At 35.8% G+C, this 19,521-nt stretch overlaps 1 protein-coding gene across 12 annotated transcripts in view; it reads right to left on the minus strand.

Moving 5' to 3' along the window:
* LOC112056339 (rho guanine nucleotide exchange factor 15) overlaps positions 1–19,521 on the minus strand; it is a 123,151-nt gene that overhangs the window by 9,680 nt on the left and 93,950 nt on the right. For all 12 annotated transcript variants that reach the window (XM_052881760.1, XM_052881765.1, XM_052881770.1 and 9 more), the window contains 2 exons: positions 14,403–14,520; positions 4,100–4,244 (listed from right to left, as the gene is read on the minus strand). In XM_052881760.1, the coding sequence (XP_052737720.1) occupies positions 4,100–4,244; positions 14,403–14,520 (263 nt within the window). The remainder of the gene's footprint in view (positions 1–4,099; positions 4,245–14,402; positions 14,521–19,521) is intronic.

The raw sequence follows: 19,521 nt of genomic DNA on the forward strand, positions 1-19,521 counted from the left end.
TACTAACAGTAGCCTGTCAATATATATATAACTGTATAATATATGTAAGACAAAATATTAATTTGTACAAACGAAAAGGAGATCTAAACCCACGTCTTACTAGACACGGGCATAAGTTAGTTATTTCTGCATATCGTCTCCAAAGAGTAAAAAAAACTTTTGTAGGTTTGGGTGTACTCTTCTATAATAAGATCCCCAAGACTGTGATGGACCTGCCAATGCATAGCTTTAAGCAATGTGTTAAAAAACATTTACTTAGTCGAGGGTACTACAACATTGATGAGTTCCTTAATGATAAAAATGCTTGGAGGCCGTTGGATCAGCTTCCACCTTCACACAGGAAGTAAAACTATAACAAATGTAAACAGTAATTGTTATCAATTGTAAATTATAATACTGTATGACTTTTTCAAAAGAGCAACTGTTGAGTTTCTTGCCGGTATCTTCTCAGCAGGACCTGCCTTCCGAACCGGTGGTAGAATCTTTACAAATAGTCAACTGACGTGTCAAAAGTGCTTGTAAACTGAGCCTACTTGAAATAAATGATTTTTGATTTGATTTGATTATCTCAATACGATTTTTAATAAAAATCGTCAAATCAAGATTTTAACAAAAACTAGCAATGTAAATTTAATTTGCAAAATGCGCGCGATCAGCTGTTTTCCAAGAGGTCAAATAGGCAGGTCACGACTAATAGGTATCTATCTATACAAAGTCACAAACAAACTGCGCGACGTTGTATTGCCGACCGCCGCCGGTGCCGAGGAAAATAATTGCTATCTCTCTCTAACCTAAGCCGCGTGGCGTGGTTAATAGGTATTTTCAAAATATTGAAACTTTAGGTCCTTTCGCTAGACGCTACGCTATTTTTTCTTTAGTTCGTGTTCGGCGGTCTGTTGACAAACAAACCAAAATTCAAAAACCTTTGTGTATGTTCTATGTTATGTTAGTAGTGATTTTCTGTAACGAATACTCATACAATTGTGTCGTTTGTATTGTGTGTGTTTGTGTGTGTTGACTGAGAAGTCTTGAAATGCTTAGATCAAATCAATTCAGTACTCATGAATATTGTACCTACTATGACGACAGAACGTCTCGTAAACGAGAAACAACCTGAAGTAAGTTAATTACCTGTACCTAGTTAAAAACTTGTAAAGTATAAAAAATAGGTATTAGATAGGTAAGTGTAGCCAGCCGATTTGCTGTCGATGCGTACGTACCTACTCGTACGTACACAGTAGATTGCGGAGCGTTGTTATCGCATTGTTCGCTGTACATTGCGTGCTCAAAATTTTCAAAATCTGAATTTTCTCATTTCCCACGTAATTGTTATTTAAAATATCGTTGTGGAAACTAAATTTAACCTCTTCACGCAGTTTTCGGTATCATGTCCCTTACACCCAGTATGTACGTGGATACGTGCACACTTTTTTGAAGTATAAGCAAATCTTGGACGTTAGTACGTCCCCAAAAGATTAAAGAAAGAGACGGCCGCGTGGCGCAGTGGGTAGTGACCCTGCTTTTTGCATCCACGGCTGTGGGTTCGATTCCCACAACTGGAAAATATTTGTGTGATGAACATGAGTGTATATAAGTATTTATATGTAGTATATAATTGTATATTAATACTATAATATCAACTATCTTAGCACCCATAACACAAGCTACTCTGTATGCTTACTTTGGGGCTAGATAGTGATGTGTATTGTTTAAGTATATTTATAATAATAATAAAAAAAGATTACCCCATTTCTTAACCACGCGTACCCATAGGCATAAACCGTGCACCGTTCACCGTTTGTGACACGTGATATTTAATTTCTTAAAATGCACACAACCGACAAACGTTACTATACGTTCCCTTTTAAGATAACGTTGTATAGTAACGGATGTTTTAGTTTAGGTATTTCAGTTATAACGATACCTACTTGATATCGTTCCGATGCCCGCCGTTAACTTCTCAACCCTACTGATTGTCTTTGATTCATAGTCGGCCATTATTGTTGTGTAAAAAAGTCATCTAAGTAAATTTCGAGTATAGTAGTAGTAGTAGGTATATAGGTATACCTATTATACGAGTAGTGTGTGTTGTTTGTCATCACGACAGGACAATCGCAGACAAACACTAATACACGTGTCGTATCTAAAGTTGCGTTTCTACCAGATAATATTATGTAGAAAAGAAGTTATTTTAAAGCATTTTTAAATTAATTACTTATAAATAAATTTATTTGGTTCATTTTCAAATTTCACCACAGCTTTATGGATATGGATATGAGCTTTATCAACTGCTTAGTTGTACTTTACAAGACAAACATAATACGTAACTGTTGAAACTTAATTCTATTCCAGGACCTTCAAGGCTTTCAATTAGGCATAATTGTAGTCAAACGCAAACCTATTTATAATAATATAAGGAACCAGGAATATTTATAATAATATATTCCCTAGCTAGCTTAATATTCCCACATTTCTCTGGTGAGAATTCATTCTTATTGATGACTCATACATAGTTATGTCCCAGCGTAATTTCTAAGATTTACCGAACGTCGATGACGCGTTATATAAGTACCTACTCAACTGCCTCATTGGCCTTGTGTAAGCTGGTTCGGCTACGGAATATGAGACCCAGGGTTCGAATCCCGGGTCAGGCTAACAAAAAAAAGCCGTGCCTCGGAGGTGCTCTCCGAGGCAAGGCTTTTTTTTGTTAGCCTGTAAAGCCGTCGGTCCTTCGTCTGATCTCTCGCCGGCCGTGTCGGTCTGATCGGAAAGATATTGAGGGAATAGAGAGTGCACATGTGCTTGCGCACACACTTGTGCAATGAAATATCTTCTGCGTACATGTTTGATCTCAAAATGAGATTGGCCGCCGTGAGCATATTATTAATTTATGTACCTTGACATAAGAAACGAAGTCAAATTTTCCCTAAGTAGGTATTCACAGCTGATTGAGGAATGTTATTTCTGTATTCTGAGTTATTTTATTTATATTAAATCGGACACGGCCTTAGCGTGTTAAAATTCACGGGTCAAGGGATTTTCCGTTGTGTTTCAAACTGATCTGTCAAGGTTCTAGTACCGGGAAAGTTGTTTTCAGATCAAATAAATATCGGTCACCCAGATTTTGCAGTATTATTTATTTATTTATTCTATAGAATACATATTGAATTTAAGGCTAATAACCATAATGCAATACAAACCACAGTTGATTTTTCTGTGCACTGGCTATTATAATTATTACTAGCGGACACCAGCGACTTCGTCCGTCCTTAGACCTCTTTAATCCGGCCCTATTACAAAATCCGTTCTTAGACACCTGCTAACTATAGACTACCTTCCTGCCATATTCCATCTTTGTCCGTCAAGCGGTTTCGAGATTTCGTGATGAATGACCTTTGGCATTTAGATATTAAGACAATGTACCTTTGATTGTTTTTAAAAGAATATTAGATACTAGCTGACGCCGCGCGGTTTCACCCGCCTGTTTCCGTTCCCGTAGGAACACGGGGATAATATATAGCCTATAGCCTTCCTCGATAAATGGGCTATCTAACATTGAAAGAATATTTCAAATCGGACCAGTAGTTAGCTATTCAGCTTTATAATATTACAATTTAGAAGACAATATCTTTTACCCCCACCAAGTGGACTGACGACATCAAGCGAGTCTCAGGGCTACGCTGGATACAGACGGCTTAGGATCGTGATGTTTGGTAATCCCTACAAATGGCCTATGTCCTGCAGACCTTCGGCTGATATGATGATGATGTCAGGGCTCCGACAAATTATTGTATAGCCTGCCTCGCTAGATGTTACTTTATGTCAAAGTAAATGATCAACGATCTAATGCGATTATAAAAACTGTATCTATAGAATCGATGTTAAATAGTTGTAATCGTGTTCGTCGGTTAAAGATCTCCGTAAAAACCCCTTTTTGTGTAATTGAATTGTGTAAAAAACGGGCAAAAACTTCTAGTTTAGTATAAGATATATACAAAATCTAAGCTCGTTTTCCTCAGAAAATGACAAACAATTTTGTTCGTGACTATGAGTGCGATACAGGTCCTTCTGTAATTGGTCTGAGTGTCAGGGTGATTACCTCAACTTTAGCGGCGTTGTAGAACTGGTAAAGCGGCTCGTGAGTGAACAGCGAGTGCGGCAGCGGGGAGGCGGGGTGCGAGCCCGACGACGCGCCCGATGACGACGAGATGTTCCCCGCCTGGTACAGCCCCGCCTCGGCGTACCTGCCCGAGTACAGCGCCAGGTGAATCATCGTTGAATATTAAATTTCAAAAAGATTTTTTAATTCTGTATACATTTAATTTTGTTGGTGGTTTAAATAATAAAAAAAAAAATCTCGGCGTACCTGCCTAGGTACAGCGACAGGTGAATCATCGTTGAATATTAAATTTTAAAAAGATTTTTTAATTCTGTATATATTTAATTTTGTTGGTAGTCCAAATAATGAATAAAATAAAATTTATCGCTGTACATGCCCAGGTACAGCGACAGGTGAATCATCGTTGAATATTAATTGTTGGTGGTTTAAATAATAAAAAAAAAATTCTCGGCGTACCTGCCTATGTACAGCGACAGGTGAATCATCGTTGAATATTAAATTTCAAAAAGATTTTTTAATTCTGTATACATTTAATTTTGTTGGTAGTCCAAATAATGAATAAAATAAAATTTATCGCTGTACATGCCCAGGTACAGCGACAGGTGAATCATCGTTGAATATTAAATTTTCTAAAAGATTTTTTAATTCTGTATATTATATATAATTATGTTGGTGGTCTAAATAACAAATAAAATAAAATTTCTCCATTTCAGGCATTGAGCCATAGTTGTTAATATAAAAAACAAAAACTTATACCTATGTTTTTATCTTTGTTTAAGTAACGTAAATAAATATGACTGCTTGTTTATTATAATGGCATGTGTAAAAATATACATATAAATAAAATTGAAGTGTCTGTCTGTGGTTTCAAGATAACTGTGTTTTATCAAATCTTTATTATTATTTACATTTTAATAAAACAGAATCAAGCATTTTTTTTTAAATTTTGTCTGTCTGTCTGTTTATACGGACTAATGTCTGGAACTGCTGAACCGATTTTAACGGTAGATAGGTAGATCACTGGTAGATAGATGAGGTTATTGAGCAATATATAGGTTTTTTTTATCGGTTACTTTTTATCCCGAAAAAATCCATGGTTCCCGCGGGATTATTGACAAACCGAATTACCGTCCGGTAGTATATACTAATATACTCATAGGCACAATTATCCGCCCACTTTAATATACTCGCGTCATATTAAAGTGGGCGGATAATCGTACCTCTGAGTATATTATAAAGGAGTAAAGTTTGTGAGGTTGTAGTTGTAGCGGGTAATGTCTTTATCTATTTAACTGATTTTTAATTTTATTTGGCCAATAGAAAACCATGTTATTTATGAGTGTCATTATTCATATAGACTACAAGCCCTTGAAAAAAATTTACCTGTGAAATGAACTAACGTGAATAACGCTTAGCAAGCTGTTACTATATCAGAAAATACCTCTGAGCACTAAGCCGTCACTTCTGAGCGGTACAGGTGAGTACGCGAGTGAATGGAATTTTTCAGGTACAAATGATGAATTGGGACTAACTAATAGTCTAATAGGCAATATTTTATTCCCCGTGAGCCGTGCGTGGCGGCTGCTAGTGTAATTATTACAGATACTCTATCGTCAGAGTTTCTGTGCCAAAAATTAGTTACTATCCGAAAGACGATGAGATGAACTGGGTGTATTTGATGTCTATAGGTGTTCGGTAAGAACTCTTGAATCGCGATGTTAAATGTTATAGCGCCATCTGTTGGGAAATTTAGTAGACACTATAGCAGTAATTTTTTTTAAATCTTATTTTCACAATCTACATTTCATAACTCATAGTTAACATTTTAATTATTGTAAGGAAGACTATAATAACTATGTACTATAACTAACTATAACTATTGTCTCAGTTCGTTTACGTAGAATTAAGAAAACTCTCTGGTGTGCATTTCCTCACCATGTTTTTCCTTCACCATTTGAGACACGTGATATTTAATTTCCTATAATGCATTACCTATAAACTGAAAAGTTGGAGGTGTATGCCGCGGGCCAGATTCGAATCTCTCCGAATCGAAGGCAGAGTCCACTGGGCCATACTGGGCCATCCACTGGGCTATCAATATATTTTTTTTTAATAATAATAAGTTTTACGGCTCTGGGCTCTAGCCCTTTGGGCTATCAATGCTTTTAACGGTTACACAGATTCAAGTAAACAGAATATGGTTATATGGCTTCCATATTTTTTTCACTGCTCACATCCCGCGCTGCAGTTATAATTGACCGTCTGTGGCCGGCGTAATGCATTGCATGAGCTATGTGACAAGTTACTGTGGGTCGACGAAAGTCACGGAGAAAGTGTGAGTATCATTGATATTATGTCCTTTAGACTTGTATAAAAAAGTTGCCGAGGGCTACACGTTTCTTGCTGTTCTGTACTTACGTTATCATCATCATTATTAACAAATATTCGGCTCACTGTCGAGCACGAGTCTCTTCTAAGAATGAGAGGTGTTATGCCTTAGTCCACCACACTGGCCCAATGCGGATTGGTAGACTTCACACACGTAGAGAATAAAGAAAATTTTATTTATCGTGTAAGTAACTGAACTTGAGAAAACATCTTTTTGAAATTGCAACAGAAACTTCAATATCTATACTAATATGAAAAAGCTGAAGAGCTTGTTTGTTTGAACGCGCTAATCTCAGGAACTACTAGTCCGATCTGAATAATTATTTCAGTGTTAGATAGCCCATTTATCGAGGAAGGCTATAGGCTAAATATTATCCCCGTATTCGTACGGAAACGGGAACCACGAGGGTGAAACCGCGCGGCGTCTGCTAGGCATTTATGCGTATCAATATATTGATTCTTAAATTACAGAAAGCTTACCTTTTTAGATTGCAGTGCAAGATTTGTACGCAACGGTTTCGAAAAAAACCTGTTGTTTACGTACATACGTCAATTAATACGAAGAAGTTATGTGACTATAAAAATATATACCTACATTTAAAACGAATTTAAGACGAAGACGTAAAAGAAACCTGCGTCTTAATAACCCATAAAGGGATAATAACGATCGATGTGCTTCGAAGACTTTCAAAAATTATAAGAAATGAAAGTCCATTAAAATAATAGTTACGTAGAAGTAGAAAATTAATGAAAGTCCACTAAAATAATAGTTACGTAGGTACCAACCTACTACTTATTAGGTTGTGTCGAAATATTTTATGAGTTCGTAAGTACTTACGAGAATAACTCTTTTTTTTACTCTGTTAAGCTTGAGAGGGTATTTCTAAAAAATAATTAGGTACTAGACAGGTAATTCTATTACTACAGTGATTATGTCGGAAAAATCGGCTTGGAAATGCAAATGAACCGAGAAAGCTGAATTTTGGATATGACGTGGCCTAAAAATTCTTGACCAAGATTTCCTATGTGCATTTTCCATCATGAAAAAGGGTTGAATTCAGTTTTTTTTGCAATAACTCTGTATGTTTATCTGATTTATCTTAAATCGTTACATTCTAAGACCAAAATCGTAGGTAGACAATTGATAATTCAATAAAATCAATATTAAAATAAAAACGAGACTATACTAAAGGCATAGTATCTATGTAAATGTAGGGCACAGTTTTTCTGAGCATAATAGTTAGTAATACTTAGATAACAAAACTGTTCATTTCTAACCTTGTCTTGCTCGTAATCTCTCGTAACGCCGTACAAAAACGTGGACCATAAAACATGAGTAACTGTCACTGCTTAAAACGATTTTTTTGAATAGTTAAAACATTTATTTTTACACTTTTAAAACCTACTTTTGTTTTATGAACCACATATTTTTTAAAGTAAAGTTTACAACTTAACACACGTTAAACTTTGATTACGAAAAAGTAAAACTGGTAAAAGTTTGAAACGATTTTTCTGGATAGTTAAAACATTTATTTTTACACTTTTACAACAAACTTTTGTTTCAATAACCACTTAAGTAATAATTTAAATGTTACCTTCACAACTTAACACACGTTAAACTTTGATATCGAAAAAGAAAAACTGGTAAAAGTCACGTGATTTTTGTCCCAAAAAACCGCGTTGTTGAATTAACAAGCCCTTGACTAAACTGCATGGGTTCGAATTCGAATCTGTAACGGTTATGGTATATTCCGACGAAAATTACGCGCGTTTATCTGTTTTTTCTATTTCAGTACCTACGTACGATAGAAAAACAAACATGATTCTAAAATACGACACTTTTGTTTTATAAAATGTTTATCTTCAGTAACCTTTAACTCGTTTTAACCGTATTGTTTAGTTCGCTCGATAAAATGAGGCCGTTTAACCTAAGGTTAACCACAGGAAACTTCCAGCCGTTATCTGGACCCGTTTTCGTCACAGCGCGTCGCGAAACGCAGCCAACAAATATTACTGAGAGAATTCGTAACCGGCTGATGACCATTCGTACGTGTAGGTATAGGTAGTAGGTATACTTAAATGTACAAGTTGAATGGGTTGGTGGTTCAAGTTACAAAAGATTTGTTGGTTGATTGTTTTTTTTTTCCGGAAAATTTTGACGTTGGTGTTGACCATTGGCGTATCTAGGATTATTTTCAGGGGTGGACCTGAGGTAGGCCTACATATAACTGAACAGAGTCGACACTCAATATAAAAATTTCGTTAGCAATGTTTGTAGACGCAGACCTTTGTAACGGTTCCTTTGTATCTATGGCAGGTATCGGAAAAGGTCTTGATATATTTTCAAAATGTTTATTACTTATACGTTTTTCTTTATTATAAGTTGTAATTGTTATTATTTGATATTTTAAATGATATTTTGTGTAAAATTATTAGTATTTCGGCGTCCATCGTAGAATTTCAAATTGGTAGCCCAGTATCCTGGGGTGGGCACTGGACTATTCAAGGGTGGGCCCGGCCCACCCAGCCCACCCGCTATATACGCCTAGCGTATTGACGATGGCGTTTTTAGAATCACATACAAGTATACCAAAAATTTTCTTAGAAGTCTAATCACCAAAACAAACCCGTTTTGTCACTAAAATCACATATTTCACTTACGTTATACGTAATTTCTAAAGAACAAAGTGTCTAAATCCTTTATTATACGCGTACAGTACGAATTACACCAAAAACTACACCGAATTTACGATTTATTCACATTTATTTTCTGAAAAACAAAATCACAACGAGATTAATTTGCACAGCTTAACTACGATTACGGCAATTTGACATTTCGTAACGCTAGATTGTCTATGAAAAGTAAGGATGGGTAAATAACATCGAGCGTTAACTTATCGATAAATGATAATGAATGATTCTTTAATAATTGATATGTTGTTAGTTTAAAGATGGGAAAATGAAATATTTTATAATCATTTTATTTTAAAAAAATAGTTTTTTAATAAAAATGTTATACAATACATATGCTCACGTTATTCTATAGCGTAAAAGATATCTTACGAATAGTAGCATTATTCAAACACTGGTATGGATAACATTATCTCAATACGATTTTTAATAAAAATCGTCAAATCAAGATTTTAACAAAAACTAGCAATGTAAATTTAATTTGCAAAATGCGCGCGATCAGCTGTTTTCCAAGAGGTCAAATAGGCAGGTCACGACTAATAGGTATCTATCTATACAAAGTCACAAACAAACTGCGCGACGTTGTATTGCCGACCGCCGCCGGTGCCGAGGAAAATAATTGCTATCTCTCTCTAACCTAAGCCGCGTGGCGTGGTTAATAGGTATTTTCAAAATATTGAAACTTTAGGTCCTTTCGCTAGACGCTACGCTATTTTTTCTTTAGTTCGTGTTCGGCGGTCTGTTGACAAACAAACCAAAATTCAAAAACCTTTGTGTATGTTCTATGTTATGTTAGTAGTGATTTTCTGTAACGAATACTCATACAATTGTGTCGTTTGTATTGTGTGTGTTTGTGTGTGTTGACTGAGAAGTCTTGAAATGCTTAGATCAAATCAATTCAGTACTCATGAATATTGTACCTACTATGACGACAGAACGTCTCGTAAACGAGAAACAACCTGAAGTAAGTTAATTACCTGTACCTAGTTAAAAACTTGTAAAGTATAAAAAATAGGTATTAGATAGGTAAGTGTAGCCAGCCGATTTGCTGTCGATGCGTACGTACCTACTCGTACGTACACAGTAGATTGCGGAGCGTTGTTATCGCATTGTTCGCTGTACATTGCGTGCTCAAAATTTTCAAAATCTGAATTTTCTCATTTCCCACGTAATTGTTATTTAAAATATCGTTGTGGAAACTAAATTTAACCTCTTCACGCAGTTTTCGGTATCATGTCCCTTACACCCAGTATGTACGTGGATACGTGCACACTTTTTTGAAGTATAAGCAAATCTTGGACGTTAGTACGTCCCCAAAAGATTAAAGAAAGAGACGGCCGCGTGGCGCAGTGGGTAGTGACCCTGCTTTTTGCATCCACGGCTGTGGGTTCGATTCCCACAACTGGAAAATATTTGTGTGATGAACATGAGTGTATATAAGTATTTATATGTAGTATATAATTGTATATTAATACTATAATATCAACTATCTTAGCACCCATAACACAAGCTACTCTGTATGCTTACTTTGGGGCTAGATAGTGATGTGTATTGTTTAAGTATATTTATAATAATAATAAAAAAAGATTACCCCATTTCTTAACCACGCGTACCCATAGGCATAAACCGTGCACCGTTCACCGTTTGTGACACGTGATATTTAATTTCTTAAAATGCACACAACCGACAAACGTTACTATACGTTCCCTTTTAAGATAACGTTGTATAGTAACGGATGTTTTAGTTTATACCGAAAATTTTCTTAGAAGTCTTATCACCAAAACAAACCCGTCTTGTCACTAAAATCACATATTTCACTTACGTTATACGTAATTTCTAAAGAACAAAGTGTCTGAATCCTTTATTATACGCGTACAGTACGAATTACACCAAAAACTACACCGAATTTACGATTTATTCACATTTATTTTCTGAAAAACAAAATCACAACGAGATTAATTTGCACAGCTTAACTACGATTACGGCAATTTGACATTTCGTAACGCTAGATTGTCTATGAAAAGCAAGGATGGGTAAATAACATCGAGCGTTAACTTATCGATAAATGATAATGAATGATTCTTTAATAATTGATATGTTGTTAGTTGAAAGATGGGAAAATGAAATATTTTATAATCATTTTATTTTAAAAAATAGTTTTTTAATAAAAATGTTATACAATACATATGCTCACGTTATTCTATAGCGTAAAAGATATCTTACGAATAGTAGCATTATTCAAACACTGGTATGGATAACATTATCTCAATACGATTTTTAATAAAAATCGTCAAATCAAGATTTTAACAAAAACTAGCAATGTAAATTTAATTTGCAAAATGCGCGCGATCAGCTGTTTTCCAAGAGGTCAAATAGGCAGGTCACGACTAATAGGTATCTATCTATACAAAGTCACAAACAAACTGCGCGACGTTGTATTGCCGACCGCCGCCGGTGCCGAGGAAAATAATTGCTATCTCTCTCTAACCTAAGCCGCGCGGCGTGGTTAATAGGTATTTTCAAAATATTGAAACTTTAGGTCCTTTCGCTAGACGCTACGCTATTTTTTCTTTAGTTCGTGTTCGGCAGTCTGTTGACAAACAAACCAAAATTCAAAAACCTTTGTGTATGTTCTATGTTATGTTAGTAGTGATTTTCTGTAACGAATACTCATACAATTGTGTCGTTTGTATTATGTGTGTTTGTGTGTGTTGACTGAGAAGTCTTGAAATGCTTAGATCAAATCAATTCAGTACTCATGAATATTGTACCTACTATGACGACAGAACGTCTCGTAAACGAGAAACAACCTGAAGTAAGTTAATTACCTGTACCTAGTTAAAAACTTGTAAAGTATAAAAAATAGGTATTAGATAGGTAAGTGTAGCCAGCCGATTTGCTGTCGATGCGTACGTACCTACTCGTACGTACGCAGTAGATTGCGGAGCGTTGTTATCGCATTGTTGTATTGTCTAAGTATATTTATAATAATAATAAAAAAAGATTACCCCATTTCTTAACCACGCGTACCCATAGGCATAAACCGTGCACCGTTCACCGTTTGTGACACGTGATATTTAATTTCTTAAAATGCACACAACCGACAAACGTTACTATACGTTCCCTTTTAAGATAACGTAGTATAGTAACGGATGTTTTAGTTTAGGTATTTCAGTTATAACGATACCTACTTGATATCGTTCCGATGCCCGCCGTTAACTTCTCAACCCTACTGATTGTCTTTGATTCATAGTCGGCCATTATTGTTGTGTAAAAAAGTCATCTAAGTAAATTTCGAGTATAGATACGCGATTATACTTTCTACCTAAACTAGAAATATCGTTCTACCTTAAGAACTTTAAAAGTCTGTAAAAAAAACCCGTTCTTTTAATCGGAAGCGATGCTTCATATTTATCTTTTAGGTTCTGAGACAGCACAACGACATTGTATTTTTAATTTAATGAATAATTGTAGGTACTTCAATATTGTTAAAATAATGTTTAATAACTGATAACTAATTGGGAAGGGGACCTTAATTTAACATCATAGGTTTTGTTGAAATGTAACACACGTTACAACTATCTATTGTTACAAACTAAAATAATAATGAGATGTATTTTTATTGGCCGGTAAAAAAATCAATATCAAGTCTAACTTTGGCATGTTTTTTCATTTATTTTCGTTCTTATCAATCTTTAAATAATCAAAATACTTATTACTTTTTATTTTATGAGATAAACTTGAATTTTCACTTTCAATGCCCCAATAACAGTTAATATTACTAAATTTATTTTTAAGGAAAAACAAACTGTCTTCAATTTGCATACCTACAATGAGACTGTCTATTTTAAGACTAGCACGTTACAGAAAAAAACCAAATGCCTTTATTTGATAAGAAATCAAAATCGCCAAAACTAATTAAAACTCACAATTGCTATAATTTTTTGAAGAATGTGTTTTGGTAATATACGTAGGTTGCCTATATCTTAATTACGTATGCTATTGTTAATCAAAGTAATAAAAAAAAACAGTCAATAAACATAATTTCCTCGTCTATAAAAAGTCGCTTAAAAAACGCTGTCGCATATTTATTGTGCTTTGTAGAAGTCAGTTAGTAAAAACGCTGTCGCTCGTGTTGCGGCAAGCACCCGCTATCGCTCGTGCATTGTGGCAAGTCATAACGGTGGTAGAGAACAGGCCGGTGAGTCACCCCGCGTCACCGGGTGCTGGCCGAGGCTCCAGATAACAATCCGCAATCAACTCGCATCCTTCGCCACATTAGTCCTCCGGGGAACTCAATGAGGATCTGGGAGATGATTCGGTAACGTGATTTAGCTAATTATACTAGTCTGGAATGAGCACTACATAGATGCAAAAAGATACTGCCTACCCAGAAGACTCGTTACAAGTGTATTAGAAAAAAAAAACCATTTTGTACGCTTCAAAATCAAAATTCATTTATTTCAAGTAGGCTCAGTTTACAAGCACTTTTGATACGTCAGTTGACTATTAGTAAAGATTCTACCACTGGTACGGAAGGCAGGTTATTATGAAAAGAAACCTGCAAGAAACTCCACAGTTGTTTTTAAAAAAATCATACAGTATTATAATTTACAATCGATGACAACATTTTCAACAATTTCTTATAGTTTTACTTCTAGTGTGAAGGTGGAAGCTGATCCAATGGCCTCCAAGCACCTTTATCATTAAGGAACTCACCAATGCATATGCAAGATACAGTAAAAAGCAAGTCCTGCAAAACAGGACTGGTGTACCAAAGCAGCGTATGCCCGTCAACCCGCGTCAAAGCAGCATAGTGGGTCTATATTATTGTCAGACTAGGCACCGATGTCCTCACTTCTTTATGAAAGATGCTTGGAAGCCGTTGGATCAGCTTCCACCTTCACACAGGAAGTAAAACTATAAGAAATGTAAACAGTAATTGTTATCAATTGTAAATTACAATACTGTATGACTTTTTCAAAAGAGCAACTGTTGAGTTTCTTGCCGGTATCTTCTCAGCAGAACCTGCCTTCCGAACCGGTGGTAGAATCTTTACAAATAGTCAACTGACGTGTCAAAAGTGCTTGTAAACTGAGCCTACTTGAAATAAATGATTTTTGATTTGATTTGTAAGGAGGACTTGAAGTTTAAACCCGTCACGCTTTTCCAATGCGGGTTGGTGGTTGCTAAGTGAACTTACCAAGACGAGGTGGAGGAGTGCGCCGGCGCCGCGTCCGCACCGCACTCTGCGTACCACGAAGTACGAGTACGCGCGCCCTTCTCCTTGCGCGAGAGCGTCGGGAGCAGCCGCTTCAGTTCTGTACGTTATGACACTTTTGTTATAACCATCACCCAGTCTCACGCTAAGTATAAACCTTAAAATGCGCATCAGGAGATTGGCTAGATAACTAGCCAATTTTGGCGATGGTGTCTATTTGATGCGATGAGATAATGCTAGCCACAAACGACCAATTATTCTCACGTTTCTGAAAAGCAAACGGTAGTACCCACGCGGCATACTATACAAGTCATGTACGCAGGGACCAACACATGATCAATTATAGTCGTGGGTGCAACAGAAACGTGAGAATAATTAACCGTTTGTGGCTAGCATAAAAGGTAAAACTATATTTATGCTAACTATTTCATGCAATGGGACAAAATAGAGAGTGATAATTAGATAAAATGGTGTTGTATCTTTTAGCGCGCATTTTAGGCCTAGCATGCATCGATGACTCATCGGGTAGAGAAAAAGATATTAATTATATAGTCGACGAATAAAGATATTAATTATAACGTAATGCTTAATGGTGTAAGATTCGGCATTATAAATATATACCCTCATCTATTATTTGTTTGTGCTAAGAAATAAATGATAGATAATATTCACAGTGACATTGCAAATAGGTTGCCTAATACAATAGCGGGCTGATAAACTTTTTTATCCCAAATAAATAACAGATGAGAGTATGTATTTCTTATGCCGGATCTTGTACTATAAAATATACAATGAATGGCCAATAGATATCTGCTTGCATAACTAAATCACAGAATTTTCGCTTAATTCGAAGGAAAACGGAAATACTCGTATAAGGGCTACCATTAAAAATAAAATATTTTAAAAATATGTATAAAGCGATGTTACATGATGGTTAGAAAACCCCCCAAGTAGTAATTTATACTTAGCCAAGTTTCTTACATAATTTGTTATTTCAGAACGACGAAACGGATCTGGAATCTTTATAGATACGGATATAGCAAAATAAAAAAATATATATGCTCAGTGAAATAATTTAGAGAAGATTTTGACGTCCCCTCATTTATTTCCCGATATACCCGACACCCGATCTGTTTCAGTTGAATATACGCTACCATATTTTAAAAGGTCATGTAGCAATATGAGTTGGAATCATTGTCTGGATTATGCCACACATCGCAGGGTATTGTCAATTGTCCTGGGTAAAGGAGATCATTCATTTTGGGCCCTTTTTAAAAGTGCCGGCCAAAGAAAAAAAATGGCACGAATCGTTAAAACTAGCCATTTGGAATAATAGCTAATATGGCATGAAAGAGCCCAAAAATATATGGAGCGTGAATGATCTCCTTTGAGATATTGAGATGCGCATTTTTCTTTTTTATTTTCCTTACGTAACGTGTTCTACACGAGTAAAACCGTGTGCCATTAATGTGAGATTCAAACAGAAATTGAAAGCATCAAACGAAATCGCAACCTACATACAAATCCATTCATTGTACACAAACAAAACGAAGATGAATGTGTGGGTGTAATATTTGTTCATTGTGCAGTGTGCTAGTGTGGGCACTGGGTATGCTTCCGTGCACAGATTGTATTACCATCAACGATATTTTATACCATAGATATGTTACGTGTCTACATATAAAATCACCGCAAAAAGTGATCCGAATTTAGCTATTCCACTGAGCGCACACATGCATAATTTAGTGTTAATTTATGTTAGTTTTTACATTTCCTGAAACACAACTCGACATTGTAGACAATATGTAGGTTTATTTGTTTTATAACTTTCGTTGTTTACTATGCGACTAAATGAAATTAAGACAATTAGGCCATTAAAAGTGGATGCACAATCAGCGACCAAAAAACGTTTCCACTTATTGAGTGCCAAATACAACTTCTTGGCACTCAATTCAAGTAGTCACATTTGCAAATTCAACCTTAAACTCAATCCATAGAGTTGAATTTGCTCTTTATTTAGGATTTTATTGAATATTGGACTATATTTAAAGGTATAATTTTCATTATATAATGATTTATTTAATGATTTATTTATTTTGCTATCATCCGCGAAAATTCGGCGAACCCATGCGACAACGTCACCCAGGTCCGACAAAATACTCTCTACGTACGTTTCACCCCGAAACCGGAGCATCCTCAGGAGATGTTGACTCTACAACGTGTATAATTTTCTTTATCGATAAATCTAAAACTATCAAAGCAAAATTAGTCAGTTTTTATGTGAAGTTTTCTACATAATTGTGCGTCTTTTCATTATAAGAGGTCAATGCAATTAGGCCTTTGCCGTCTCAGTTTCGACGCGCTAGTGACATGTCTAATAGTATAAAATCTTTGATCGACATGCATAGTTTGCATAATCGTTATTATCTACAAGTTGCTATTAAGTCATACTGTGACACAGTACTCAAGGACGCGACAAGGAAATCTACTAACGTGAGAACGCTAAGCATTATTGGATTTAAACAGTGATTCATCATTATCATTATAAACACATATTCAACTCACTGCTGAGCACGAGTCTCCTCTCAGAATTAGAGGCGTTAGGCCAATAGTCAACCAATGCGGATTGGCAGACATCACACACGCAGAGAATTAAGAAAATTCTCAGGTATGCAGGTTTCGACGATGTTTTTCCTTCACCGTTTGAGACACGAGATGTTTAATTTCACAAAATACACATAACTGAAAAGTTGGCAAAAGGATTCGAACATCCGCCCTTCGAATCGAAGGCAGAGGTCATATCCACTGGGATATCACGGCTCTCTGTAGATTTCATAGCTTTAACAGTATTATAAATATAATCAATAAAAACAATTAAACTGATGGCAAAGTCAAAGATACAATCGAATAGACAAGTGTCACAACAGAGCCAAAAGATTTATAAAAACAAATGCATGAGTAACTTACTTCCCATTTAAAAGCGCTTCAAGGAAGTCTTATGCGATACACCGCAATTACACCATATTTAGTTGACTGACGAATGAGTAAACGTGCTTCGCTTAGAAACCGCAAAGCTTGACTGACTGAGCGTCTGAGATTGGTTAGCAATAATAGACCAAGAGCCTACGCAGCCAGACATACCTCTGTTTATCAGTTTGGATCGTGCCGCATTGCAAGAACCAGCTCATGACTAAGGACCCCGTATGGGTTCAAAACACTGAGCGTCAGAGATTAGTTGGCAATAACAGACCAAGAGCCTACGTAGCCAGATATACCTTTGTTTGTCAGTTTGGATCGTGCCGCGTTGCAAGAACCAGCTCATAACTAAGGGCTTCGTATGGGTTCGAAACTAGTCGGACATACTCTGACGTTGTATCACGTGAGTTTTAGCCGGGTTTATATTCTGTTAATACAGATGTAAAATGTAAAAAAAATCGGGGAATCAATTACTTGGTTAATTAATTATTTGATTGTTCTGTGAGTGGATGAAAAAAAGTAAAATTGTCCAGACAAAAAGTTATCTCAGTCAACTTTAATTTTTGATATCTACAAGGAAGCAATCAATTCACAATTATTTTAATTAGAAAACTCCTCATTCGGTATAAAACCGGATAAATTTTCGTGGAACCCCGCTTACGAATCATGAACCCTCATTTTTATGTCACGTCAACGTAGACCCCCGTCGAGTCTTCCCTAAACCCCTGAGGGTCTTATGATCTAGACCTTAGAAACTTTCCAAAGCTATCACGGTTTAAACTTCATCATTGACTACAGCACTTACCATAGGAGCACAGGCTGACTTCAGCAATCCTAAAATGAGGTTTGTCTGGTTATAAATTTTTTTTTTTTTTTTTATAAAACGAGGTTTGTTTGGTTATGGCAGGCTCTCGGTCTATAGAGAAACGTCGCCTACACGCGGCCTGCAAAACTGATTCGATGTAAGGACGTCGGTGTAAATATCGCGGTTATTAAAATTGTTAATGCTTTGTTATTGTAGCTACTACTTTATCGTCATAAAGTGACAAATAAGAGCATGTCGCATCTGTCAGTATGTTTTCTATGTTTCTTTGAATACACTGGCGGGCATAAGAATTTTAACCACCACCAATATACAAATTGAACAAAATATATCCAATATAGTTGTTTGACTCCTCATGGTATTATGGTATGTATTTTGCCTCTATCAAAATAAAAAAAAAACAAAATTTATTTATTTTAAACACAATATTTTTTAGTATAAAAATCGAGTAGTTCCCTGGCTTAAAACTAGCTGTCACTGTATCTTGGAGGCTAGTGGATTTCCGTTAGTGTTAGTTGTTACATAATAAAATTAAAAATTAACAGAATACAAAATCTATGATGTACTGTACACGACCGCCCGCTACTTCGAATTTAAGTTTTATTGAATTTTTTGATCATTTCCCTTTTTAAGTAAACAAAGCTTATGGTCGCCATTGACGGTCAATTATTCTCACGTTTCTGAAAAACAAACGGTAGTACCCATGCGGCACATATAAGTCAAGTATAAGTCATGTACGCAGTGACCAACACACGCGGTATACTGTACAAGTCATGTACGCAGTTACCAATACACGATCAATTATAGTCATGGGTGCTACAGAAACGTGAGGATAATTGACCGTTTATGGCTAGCATTATAGATATGAACTGTCTTTAAAATTAGATACCAACGAAAACTGCACGAGAATTATTTTTAAGTGACGCTTAAAAAATTAAGCATGTGTGTGTATGTTGTGTATCATTCAAGCTGTACCTAGTGTGTGTAATGATTATTATAATAAACTAGCTGACGCCGCGCGATTTCACCCGCGTGGTTCTCGTTCCCGTAAGAGTATGGGGATAATATATAGCCTATAGCCTTCCTCGATAAATGGGCTATCTAACACTGAATGATTTTTTCAAATCAGACCAGTTCCCGAGATTAGCGCGTTCAATCAATCAATCAAACAAACAAACTCTTCAGCTTTATAATATTAGTATAGATATTATAAAGCTGAAGATTAATGTATTAGGAATGTATTTCATTATTTTTTTCTAATACATTTTACATTCACAAAACATCCGTTCGCGCAATTTTTGT

This window comes from Bicyclus anynana, chromosome 5, assembly GCF_947172395.1.
Source record: "Bicyclus anynana chromosome 5, ilBicAnyn1.1, whole genome shotgun sequence".
Classification (NCBI taxonomy): domain Eukaryota; kingdom Metazoa; phylum Arthropoda; class Insecta; order Lepidoptera; family Nymphalidae; genus Bicyclus; species Bicyclus anynana.